This window comes from Eptatretus burgeri, chromosome 13 (genome assembly GCF_056783735.1).
Source record: "Eptatretus burgeri isolate ZD-2024b chromosome 13, Ebu_testis_v1, whole genome shotgun sequence".
Taxonomy (NCBI): Eukaryota; Metazoa; Chordata; class Myxini; order Myxiniformes; family Myxinidae; genus Eptatretus; species Eptatretus burgeri.
In genome coordinates, this window is record NC_140973.1 from 56,627,333 (window position 1) to 56,639,653 (window position 12,321).

The 12,321-nt window shown below is 42.6% G+C and overlaps 1 protein-coding gene across 11 annotated transcripts in view; it reads left to right on the plus strand.

Annotated features, from left to right (window-relative positions):
• The window catches only part of MYCBP2 (MYC binding protein 2), a 342,387-nt gene that overhangs the window by 183,541 nt on the left and 146,525 nt on the right, over positions 1-12,321 (plus strand). For all 11 annotated transcript variants that reach the window (XM_085852542.1, XM_085852550.1, XM_085852551.1 and 8 more), the window contains 6 exons: positions 5,550-5,633; positions 5,943-6,039; positions 7,045-7,237; positions 9,061-9,329; positions 9,683-9,889; positions 11,639-11,866. In XM_085852542.1, coding sequence (XP_085708668.1) covers positions 5,550-5,633; positions 5,943-6,039; positions 7,045-7,237; positions 9,061-9,329; positions 9,683-9,889; positions 11,639-11,866 — 1,078 coding nt within the window. The remainder of the gene's footprint in view (positions 1-5,549; positions 5,634-5,942; positions 6,040-7,044; positions 7,238-9,060; positions 9,330-9,682; positions 9,890-11,638; positions 11,867-12,321) is intronic.

Genomic DNA, 12,321 nt, shown 5'->3' on the forward strand with positions numbered 1-12,321 from the left:
GCTTGAATTGTTTAACCACATTCACTGTAAATATAATAACAATATCCATAATCCTATCTTACCGGATACCTTCCAGAAACTTCTGTATTCCATTTTTAATTGATTTATGAAGATTTTTACAAACATGTTTTCACTTTGTCATAAAATGGGGGTATTTTGTGCAGATCGGTGACAATTTTTTTTAATTTAATCCGTTTTAAATTCAGGCTGCAACACCACAAAATGTGACAAAGTCGAAGGGTGTGAATACTTTCTGAAGGCTTTCTGAATACCCCATGGGATTTGAACTTCTGATCCCAGCATCATGCACTCCAATGCCACAGCCCAACACAAAGATTAATATAAGAAATGTATTGCCAGCTCCAAGCCAGACAGCTACTGGTTGGTTGTCAGAGATATGCAAGCCATATAAAAGGATCGATGCATTGCACAAGGTTGTCACGTGCACAGGTGCACCTTATGTCAGTGTTTAACAATTTGTTGCGGTAAGGCTGCATTTCCGATAATCTATTGGTGCAGTGTTTTGAATTTGAAACTTTATTTTTGTTGACAATTTGTTATTTTATCTGTACGTAAGCCTGGTGTTGGCTTAGTGGTTAGGGTGGCGGCTTGGGATCCTAGGGTCCTGAGTTCAAGCCCCGTTGGCCGCTGAATTAATACATCAGGGGGTTGACTCAGCCTGTCATCCTTCCAAGGTCGTCGAAATGAGTACCAGTGTGCACTGGTAGAGGGGCACTGCATCAATGACACAGTCGCGCTTCCAAGAAATGATAGCTACCCCGGCAGCTAAGCTGCCATACGCAAGAAGAAGATCTGTACATAAAATTGTGAGCCGTCCTGAACAAGAAGCCTTTTTGAAACTGCATTTCTTTATCGATTTGAGGCTTTGTAGAAAGATCTAAATGACGGCAGCGTTTTCCCCGGGTTTTAAAATGACTTGGGTAAAACTGCCAACATGTATAATTTTGCGGGCCACTTCGCAGCCCGCGGCGGCCATGATAAGTGGGCGTGGGGGAGAGGGGGTCTCCCCCCTTCCGCTGTCGGGGGGGGGGGTCTGGGGGTTTTCCCCCAGGAAATTTAGCAATTTTAGATGCTTGTAGGTGCATTCTGAGTATGCAAGTAGAGACACAAATTAGTATCTTGGCATCATCAATTTTGTAAAAAAAATTCTCACTTACAACATATCTTATATTTAGCATGTATGTATCTTCACCATAAATCTTTAAAATCTTTGTTCTTGTTGTAATACCCATCAATGATCTTTTTAATATCTCAACTTACATTCCATTAACCATGCATGGGATTTCATTAAAAAATTTATGATATATCCAAACAAAATTGCTTGTCTGATCAATATTTCCAAGAAATAAATTTGTATCGAATATGCTCTGTACTTGTGTGAGGCACTCAGTGTACCAATCTACAATATAACTATGACATGGATATTATAAGTTGACAACAAACGCTGGTGTACAGTGTGTATTCAGTTTATTTACATCTCTCCAGCCTGAGGCTGACTCCCCAAAGGTTACTCTGCCTTTAACAGTTATCAAAAGGGAACACACTTTCAGCATAATAAATCAAATTGCATGTTCAACAGAAAAGTAGTTACCAGATGAACAAAAATAGTACATTGACAAGTTACAATAGATGAGTGAATAAATGGGTAAATATTCCACTAGCACCATTAGTTCAACCATCACCACCACCTCCACCATCACCATCCCTCCTATCCCATCACCACACCACCACCACCACCACCACCACCACCACCCATCACTTCCCCCACACCCATCATCACTGGAAATCAAGGTTTGTGATGATAGAAGGTTGTATTGTTGTAGATTTTCGCCCGTTCAGCGTGTGAACGACCGCCTTCAACCCAATTGCGGCCGCGCGCGCCCACCGACCGTGGCAATCTAGTCGCAGCTTCCGGATCAATGCCGAAACCCAGCTACGGGTGTTTTTAACACACCATAAACCAGCCAACTCTTCTGTCCACGCGCTACAGGGTCGATCGCCGAATTGTCGATGTACCTCATTATTCGCGCGGACAGAAATGCCGGGAGTTTATACCTCGACGGGACCTGCACAAAAACGAGCCGCTTAAGCAGCTCGTTCCATATGCGATTGCCGAGCGGTTTTATATCGCCAAGTCCCGTCAGACCAGATGTACGTTTTATCGGCTTATAATCAGCCAGCTAATATCCCGAACGCAATTATGGCAGTCAATGTAGGAAGGGATGCAACGAGCAGGTGACATTCAAAAATGGGGACATTTATTCGTACAGGCACGTAAGCAGTCAATGGAGGAATGGGGGCAGGACACGATCAAAAAGCCTACAGCCGATGTCTACTTATTATGTACAAGCACGTACTTACTCACAATTCTACTTAGAGACAAGGCGCCACAGGCTTTCATACAAAAACCCAAGAAAGAAAGAACAGGCTCGTAAGCCTTTATTATTCTTCAGAGCCGGGATGACTGAAGGGGCGGGAGAGACCGAGCGGGTTACCTGGCCACCCTCGTGGTGACTCGCTGGGTCCTGGTTCGGGTTGGTGACCCTTGGTGTCTCCGTCTCGCTGGCCCCTTGCCAACGCTGCAGCGGCTTCGAATGGCAGCTTGGTGGGTCAAGGGCCTTGCAACGCGCCCAACTCTCCACTGCCGTCTGGCTGCACTCCAAGGCTTCTCCCATGAGCTACTTCTCCAGCGATCTCGACCCACCAGCCCCACGATGACACTCCACTTCCTCCAACTCTCAACTGGCTCTCTCTTTCACGCGCCCTCTTCCGGCGAGCGAACGCAACTTTTTTTTATCACCCCCAAGGGGAGGGGCTGCGGTAGGCTTTTTCCATCCGAAATCAGCGCCCTCATTCTCTTCACCTTTGAACCCTCATTCAGGCGGGATCCGCCCCGATCGAAGGCGAACGTGGTCGATGAATTGCTCTGGTTGTTGTTATTGTCGTTGTTGTTAAAATAAATGTTAGAGACAGAATAATGGCTAACTGCAGATGCACAGCCTGGCACACGAATAATTCCTGTTATACATTGGCGGGGAAATCTAACCTTGAACACACACTTATCGACATAACATCTTTGGGGAACCTGAATGGTGATCTGTGAATTTCCACAACCGTAACAGTATATACATGTGAACAATGTTGCTAAGTCTTTTGGGCGTCCAGAAGTGGGTGTTTAAGCAGTTGGGTGGCCAGAAATTGACTTAGGCGGCTGCCCAAGTGAGCCCTATGGATGGAAAACACTGGACGGAGCCGATTGAATATAATGAAGGGAGTGAATGGAAATGGATGTGGTGAAAAGGGAATGTGAACATTGCGTCAGCATCGATAGCACTCTGCTTTGCCTCATGAATGCCTTTAGTCTCTTCAAACTGGTGTTGCAGTTGTCTGAGCTGTAAAATTGTAATACTTTCTTTTCACTTTGCAGATTCGGCATCACTTTACTTGAGCGTTTTTGAAAGTATTTTTCATCGAACCTCATTTGCTCCTCTTCATGCGAAGCCTCAGTTGCATATAACCAGATGCTTGTTCATCGGAATCCAAGAAACCTGCTCACCTACAATCCTTTGCCCTCACTTTCTTTCAATTGCACAAAAATCCTCTTCCTTTGTCAATACAATCCCACTCTTCTCTCTGATCGTTAAAGCAGTCGATCGTGCACAATGTCGTACCATTTCAGAAATCTATATGCGATAGTTTTATCAACAAATCGGTAAGCTTCTTATGTAGGAATGGCCCGTACACCCCATTGGCTCAATACAACATGAATCCTCCAAAAATCCACCGAGATAAAACTTATAAACCTGTTACACCTACCGGTCATCTGCGGAGAATTCCCCATCCAATAACACTCATTAAACTTTGGGACATCATCGTTAAACAAGAAAAATAGGAGACACATAAGTGCCCGTTTGTAATTAGTCATCTTATTCTTATTCTTTTCTGATAGTTTAACTCAAAATTGGTTTAACCCTAATTTTAACTGGGTGATTTTGCGATTTCCCTGACTGGGGTGCAGGGGAGGAGCGGAGGGGCTCCTAGGCCCTCCGCCCTCACATCTCGGCCGTCAATGGTCCGATGAACTTGAAAATTTGCACAACCGATGGTAAAATGAACACAATGCTAAAATTAGTGTTTTCATAATATGTTAATTTGTCTAATTATTGCCTAATTAGTTGTGCAATATGTTAATTTTATGCTATTGCATGAAAAATTTATGCTATTGGACACGTGAGATTGTATGAAAAGTGTACAATAACAAAGAATTATGTTTCTCAATTTGAAAATCATCATGTTGACTTATTGTTTTGGGTGAATATTTCAACTTGCATAAGTTGTGAACTTGCATAAGGGTGAATGACCCCAACATGCCCTTAAGACACCAAAAACCCAAGACCTTTAAGACCCTGAAGATCCCTAAGATTGTTTACACCCTTAAGACCCTTTAGGACTCAAAGACCCTTCCTACAACTCAGACCCCAAAGACTCTTTGGACCCTGAAGACCTGTAAGACCCTTCATAACCCTAAGATCTTTGAAGAGCCTTGGGACCTGGAAGACCATTAAGATCCCTAAAGACCCCCAAGACCCTTTCAGATCACAACTTAAGACCCCTTTTACCTTTAGTACATTTTGAATACTTTAGACACCTTTAGATCCCTTCACCCTTTAGACCTTTTATACCTGTTTGACGTTTTACACCCCTTAAGACCTTTTACATCCCTTAAGACCCTTTAGACCCCTTAGACCTTAACACCATTTAGATGCCTTTCACCCTTCAGACAGATTAGACAGCTTGGACCCTTGAGCAGTTAAAGGTTGAGACCACTTGACCTTTTTAGACCCTTTGTACATGTTTGAGAGATTCGACCCTTTTGAACTCTTCAACATGAACTAATATTGGAACGTACCCTTTAGACCTTTAGGCCATATAATCTTCTTACAAAATATAGATTATAGTCTACACTTCTTTTCAGCAAGTAATGCACAAACTTGACCCATCCAGGGGGTGAGTACTCTGTTAGTAGTAAATAAAGACGCTCTTGTCACATACTCTTGGCAAAACACGTTAGAACCAGAAATTACCATTACATCAATTTAGTCACTTAATGAGCTTCAGTAAAGATTGTATTCCACTTCAATTTCCCTTTTTGTACCCACATTATTCCACCCAAAGAAGGGGGTGGGGGGGGTGATGTGAGACTGCTCATGTTTTATACAACACAAATCCTAAATAATAAAAAATTCAGTGCAATAACAATGAAATTCTCCAGCATGTAAACACATTTCCAAAAAAAGTAAAGAAACAAGTAATAAAAACATTTTTAGACAATGCAATAGGGATGGAGGGATGTGTTTCCAAAAAGTATGTAAACAAGGTAGGGATGGTCACAATAAATGATCATGTGAAACCATACCTACATCTTTCTTTGAATAATGGTTGTCCCTACATGAGACACTAAGTGTGCGTGCGTGTGTGCGTGTCTGCGTGCGTGCATGTCTGCGTGTGTGTCTGCGTGTGTGCAACAGAGTGCTTTTTCATTTCAAGAGTTCAAAAAAGTCCAACAATGGTACAGATGTCAACGCTGGACAGATTCCACAGCTGCTGTACAGGTATTCTCCTTTCCTTTGCTCCTTATTATGTTGGCAAACCCATTTTGGCTTCCAGATTGTGCTTGTATATTTCTGTGTTTAACCCCACAAGGATGATAAAATTGTGATAATATGTCATTTAATTAACTTTAACATGTGTAATTTCATTGAATTGTCAGCTAAACAGTTCCATCATGTTTTCCCAAAACTTTAAGTATTTTTTCAATGGTGATCTATTTATGTTGCATGATGCTGTCAAAGTTGGTGTTGGAATGCGAAATCTGAGCATTTCATGCTGAACCCTTTCCCCTCCATGCCCTGTACATACAGGCTTCCATCTGATGACAGCAGCTCTGGGAAGGGTCGGGTTCATGGCTCCGAGCCAGTGCAGGTTCTTCGACGCTCCTTTTCCCGCTCTGTTTCACCGGTACAATGATCGACCTTTTGATCTTTCCTTGCACTTTTAACCCGCCTTAATATTCATTAATAAATATCCATGTCATTTCTTTATGTTTTCTTCATTAAAAATAACTTCTTTTCTGATGTGTGATCGTACCGTTTAGGATTTTTCTAGATCCCATTTTTTCATGGGTTCCTAAACCCCAAAGCACTAGCAGTCTTCATAACTTGAATTGAACTTGAGGTTCAGAAGTTTAAACTTGTATTTTGCAACATGCTGATAGTAATTCAATTCTACCAAACGTTTCTAAATCCACACTATAGCTGTAAGGTTTGTGTCTGTGTGGATGAAAAGCTGGTTCACAGTAAAATCTTAATTCTTTGTCTGACTTTGTTTTGTTATTTCACTTTCAATTCATTCATTTGACATTTTAAGCATTTTAGATACAAGCAGGCACCTCTGCCCTCCGAGCAGGAGTACTCTTTTCAATTTATCTGAGCTCGGGCACTGCTGGAGTATGTGCACCAATACGTGTACCACGTAAGGGTAAAGTACGTGCTTGTCTGCTGGTATTGGGTGGCCACTTAAGGCCAGGAATGGGGTTCGAACCGGGTTTGGAACATTTTTTTGAAAAACAGCCCCAAGAACTGTTGAATGTAAATTTTGGAGTTTTGGTGACATCCATATTTGCTCCATCATAGTAAAGAATCTCATTTCGATGAAATTTGGTATCCCATTGTACGTATGATGTTTCGTTAAATACTATGATTAGCCTTTTCCCAAAGTTATGATGCTGTTTCATTGTGAGATAATTTATTGATGTGATGGAAACGAGATTGATTGATGAAGCTTATGGAGACATTTATTAATCACACGATCAATTTGTCAGCCGCTAAAGCTTGGCTTCGCTTCTTAAAACAACTCATCTCTCCTGAAACTCAAATGCAACATTGCATTATATTCTCAACAGTGAGCGTTTCTCATTGTGATGTGATTTTTCTTTCTGCCTCATACCCAATATTCTGTTCGTAGTCCTGCTTCGAAGCATTGCTGGCCGTGCTGCATTGGGGTTGGGCCACCCTTGTGCTTGGCCTTGAGGAGCTTCGGGGGCTTGAAGGGTTCCAGCTCACGGCCACACTCCTCGACCTTGAGAGGCTTGTCTTCGTATGTTCGGCTTGCCTTCGTCTCTTGCGCGTCTTCATCTGCGAGATTTATCCCAGCACTGGTACAAGACTTTACCAATAATTCCAAGCTTATTTGTAGGTCATTGAAATGAGTGTGAAATTGACGAGCAATATATATTTTTTGTTTTTGATCCTTCATTAAAATTAGTTTTTTTTTATTTTTTATTTTGATCTTGTCGAACATGTATTTTAATTAAATAAATGGCAAACATGGCATTACAGATGTTAAAAATTTGTTCAAAACATCATTTTTATGACTGTAGAATATTACACTGATGATTTGCATGAGAAAATGTTTTTACAATACATATGTATTTATTTAATTGTTTGTTTGTTTTGACAATCATTTTTGTTATTTGTTTATTTATCATATTGCAATTGCTGAGCAATGCTTCTTTTTGTTTTTTGTCTGCCATGTTTCGCTGCATTTTGGGATTTTGTTTCAGTGGCAAGTTTCTCATTTTTCCTTAAAAAGTTGAAATGTCAAGTCTTATGAAAGGGTTGAAGGCGGATATATGACAGGATAATATAAAAGGCACAGGTTATTGACCTCGTACTGAAATAACTGAAAGGGAAATGCTTTGATTCCTTTGCATCCTGATCTTGTCTTTACCATGCTATTTAACTCTTCAATTAATTTCTATATTTTCCATTTCCAGTATAATTGAGTCCCCCGGACTCTGTATTGAATTGATTGGTGAATTTTGTGTGGACAGTGGCATGAAAACGGGAAAGCGGGGGGGGGGGGGGTGAAAAACACCTCAATGGATAGGTTATGAGCTGTAGTTGTGCACCTTGACACTGTTTTTTTTGACAGACATGAAGATGCGAGGAAAAATCGGTATTTTTAATTGCGCTAATATATTATATTGCGAGACACCAACCTTGATGACGCTGCTAAACATACCCTTATTTCTGTGTTCCCATAACGGCCTTTAACAACAAGAACGATAGCTTCATGGTCCTAGGGGACTCGTATGCTCAAAAGAACATACCCTTATATTTGCTCCTATAATTCTCACTGTTTGTTACCCAGTGGGTAGAGGTTATGCTTTCACACCTGTCTGTCTGTCTGTGAGCAGGATATCTCAAAAAGTTATCGATATATTCGGACGAAACTTGGAGGTCAGGTTGGATGTGTGACAAAGACAAATTGATTCAATTTTGGTGAACATCCGAATCCAGATCCTGCTACTTAATTTTTTTTTAATTTCCAAGTTATGCTTCACCATTGAGTGATAGGGCCAAAAAATGATATAGAGCATGATATGTCAAAGAGTTGTGCATGGATGATGACAAAACTTGGTGGATGAGTTGACTCGGTAACAAGAACAAGCTGATTAGATTTTGCTTAAGGTCTGGTTTCAGATTCGGCCCATCAGTGAGATACAAAATGTTCAGCCTGGCAGATGTATGCAGTCTACCGAGTACTGTTCTAGTTAACTCTTATGACCATGCTGTCTGCACCCTTTTCGAAGTGATGCCTCGTGTGAGTTTCACCACCGGCTATTTATAATGTTTTATCTCGAGTATTGGATGAGTGTGAAAATTTCCCCTCAATTCTCAGCCAAATGTTGCAGCATTCCTGATGGAAAATGTAAATTGTTTTAGCGATTCATGTTGCTCTGCACATGCATACCTAACTCGTATAAGTTCATGTCAAAGTAGGAACTGCAATATCTGTTTAAGAATATTTGTAGTGGGGGTAAACCGCTCATTTTTGTTATTGGAAAATAGGTCCTCAGTGCAATATTGCCCTCCCCATCACCTCACCTCAAAGCCAAGTTGTGAAGGTGAGCTCACCCCACCCCCTCAACTCAACTACCACCATGCCCATTTTTTACATGGTCATTTTGCACGGCAGACACAATCCACCCTGCACTAGACGAGTGTGTGGACTTGGTTGTGAGCGTGGCCCAGGCCCGTACGCTTCTGCGGAAGGTGCTGGCAGACGACGTGGAGATGCGCATTACGGGTTGGAAGAATGTCGGTCCTGCCGGGGAAGGACCTTGGAGCCTGCTGGAGGCGGTACTACAAGAATGTCACACCACCTTTACAGCCTGTTTCCATGCCTTTTACCCTGCACCCAGCCTCCAGTGGGCAGCCTTGTGCGATCTGCTCGCCACACAGAAGGTTTGTAACTCTCACAGGGACCTTATTGATTATCTTGGTCACCATTGTACTTCATTAATTTACACTTTTTGTTTCTATTCATGTTCTTGAAAACCGCAATCGTGTTGAGTAACATTGGTCGATGTAAATCATCACCACCTTTAAACGTTTGCATCATTGCTTGGTGAGGCATCTCAACCCAAAAATGAATAGCCTTTGCATTTTCACATCTGTTTTTATTTGGATTACATATAGGATTTAGCTTGCAGTATTATGTATCTATTACTTTGCTTGTTCATTGAACATCTTCTCATGTAACAACATGATAAGGAATGTCCCTTTAAGGTCACTGTGAGCTTGCGTGTTTTCAATAGGAGATACTAGGACCACAGAGTGGCCGGTTATTAGCAGCTGTCATGTCAGCACTCTGCCAGCCTACGGTCAGGCTTAGTGCCATCTTGCCTCTGGCCTATCAGCGGGAGTGTGTGCGTACGTGTGGCAATACGCGCAGCACGGAGAATGATGCAGCTAGCGTGCAACGTTACACCTTATTGCTGTCACACATGGAACGGCTTGCACAGGCAAGGAATTCAAAGTAGTTCATTACCTCAACCACCGAAGGTGGATGGAGGTTGTTTTCACCCCTGTTTGTCTGTGTGTTTTTCTCTATCTGTGTGTCTTCTTTGTCTGTAAGCAGGATATCTCAAAAAGTTATGGACAGATTTGGATGACACTTGGTGGACATATTGCGTGTTTGACAAGGACGAATTGATTAGATTTTGGTGAAGATCCGAATCTGGATCTGGATCCGATAATTTTTGTTGTGATTCTTCACCATTGAGAGATGGGGAAAAAAACGATATACAGCACGATATCTCAAAAAGTTGTGGACGAGTTCTGACAAAACTTGGTGGATGAGTTGGTTCGGTGACGAGAATAAGCCGATTCGATTTTGGTTCATCTCCGGATCCGGTCTATCAGTGGGATACACGTAAACTGTTCAGCCTGGTGGAAGTATGCGCTCTACCGAGTGCTGTTCTAGTTTTCATGTGCCTTCCACTGAGATTAAATGTAACAGTGGCAGTGGATAGACACGTAACCTCAGACGAGGCATATCCATCGATGCATTTGTTAAATTTCCCTTTTAAATGTTTTTTTATGCCTTTCCGTCCGGCTGTCCGTCCGTCCATTAGCCGTCCGGCCATCATTTTTTGTTGCTGTTATAATTTGTGACCCTCTAAAGTGATTAAAAAAAAAAAATCAAACTTGGTACAAAGGTGAATTATGATGCAGAGATGAACTGATTAGATTTTTGATTCAAAAGGTCGAAGGTCATATGACCTTTTGCTGAAATTAGAATGTTTTGGTAACAGCAATAACTTGTGAACTGCCGAAGGGATTTTGACCAAACTTGGCATAACTGTGGACTGTAATACAAAGATGAAATGATTACATTTTAGGGTGAAAAGGTCAAGTGCCCTTAAATTGAAAATTTGTGTTACTGCAATAACTTATGAACCATTGAAGAGATTGCAACCATAATTGACACACTTATGGACTTGGACTGTAATAAAAAAATGAACTGATTCAATTTTAGATTAAACAGGTCAAAGGACATGTGCCCAAAGAGGCCATTTCCCCTTTGAAAATTTATTTGCAGTCCTCAACTCAAGTTAGAAGTATCTGATGTTGTCTCTCTCCGACTTATAATCTCTCAATATCTCCCCCTCTTCCTCTCCCCCTCGCTCTCCCCCTCGCTCTCCCCCTCGCACTCCCCTCGCACTCCCCTCGCACTCCCCCTCGCTCTCCCCCTCGCTCTCCCCTCGCTCTCCCCCCTCGCCCTCCCCTCGCTCTCCCCTCGCTCTCCCCCTCGCTCTCCCACTCGCTCTCCCCCTCGCTCTCCCCCTCGCTCTCCCCTCGCTCTCCCCCTCGCTCTCCCCCTCACTCTTCCCCTCACTCTTCCCCTCACTCTTCCCCTCACTCTTCCCCTCACTCTTCCCCTCACTCTTCCCCTCACTCTTCCCCTCACTCTTCCCCTCACTCTTCCCCTCACTCTTCCCCTCACTCTTCCCCTCACTCTTCCCCTCACTCTTCCCCTCACTCTTCCCCTCACTCTTCCCCTCACTCTCCCCCTCGCTCTCTCCCCCCTCCCTCTCCCTAAAGGGACCTTGAATTTTTCATGTGACCTTTAATTGAGAACAAACGTAACAGTGGGTTGACATCTAACATGGGTGGAGGCATATCCATTGATGCATTCGCGTCATTCTACTTTCTAGTTTTCTGAGTTGCATGCCATGAATGATACGAACCTGTTCATTTCATGGGTGCAGGCTGATATGGAGCCCAATGGAAGACGGCTTGGCTTCCAGGATGTGCTAGGAAGGATGTTGGATATAGTAGCGGCTCCACTGCGTTGTTGCTTGGCATCAGGGGTGACAGGTGACCTTCCTGGGCCAGATCTCCCTTTGCCCAGATTCTCTACGCTGCTTGTATCACACACCTGTGGATTGCTCGCAAGCCTTGTTAGTGAACTTACGGCCGCTGCCCTTGGCTCTGAGGTGATTTTTGCAGACCGTCTGTCATCCGCATTTTGATCTATACGTTGGTTTTCCACAAATAACTTCCTCCTTTCCTGTTATCACTCATTTCCCAGCTTTAAATTTTTAGCCTTTTGGATGCTTTGTATTTGTCTTGTATCAAGAATATATTGTTACAATTAAAAATTTTAGAATTTCAAATAATAATAATAATAATATATTTTGTCATAATATATGTATGTATACAGCACACTGGAAATGTCTGTGCTTACGCCTAGGTCACATTTGCTCTAAGGCGAGGATACGGCGGCCGTACGCCCTCTGAATTGACAGAAACGTGCGGCGGCCGCAGAGAAACTGAGGTGGCCTCAGGGAAGCCCTACGCCATTTGGCTATATTTTACAGGCCGTAGGATCGCCGTGGAATTTTAGCGCGGAATTATAACTTTTTTTCATTTTTACGTTCGCCGGAGAATT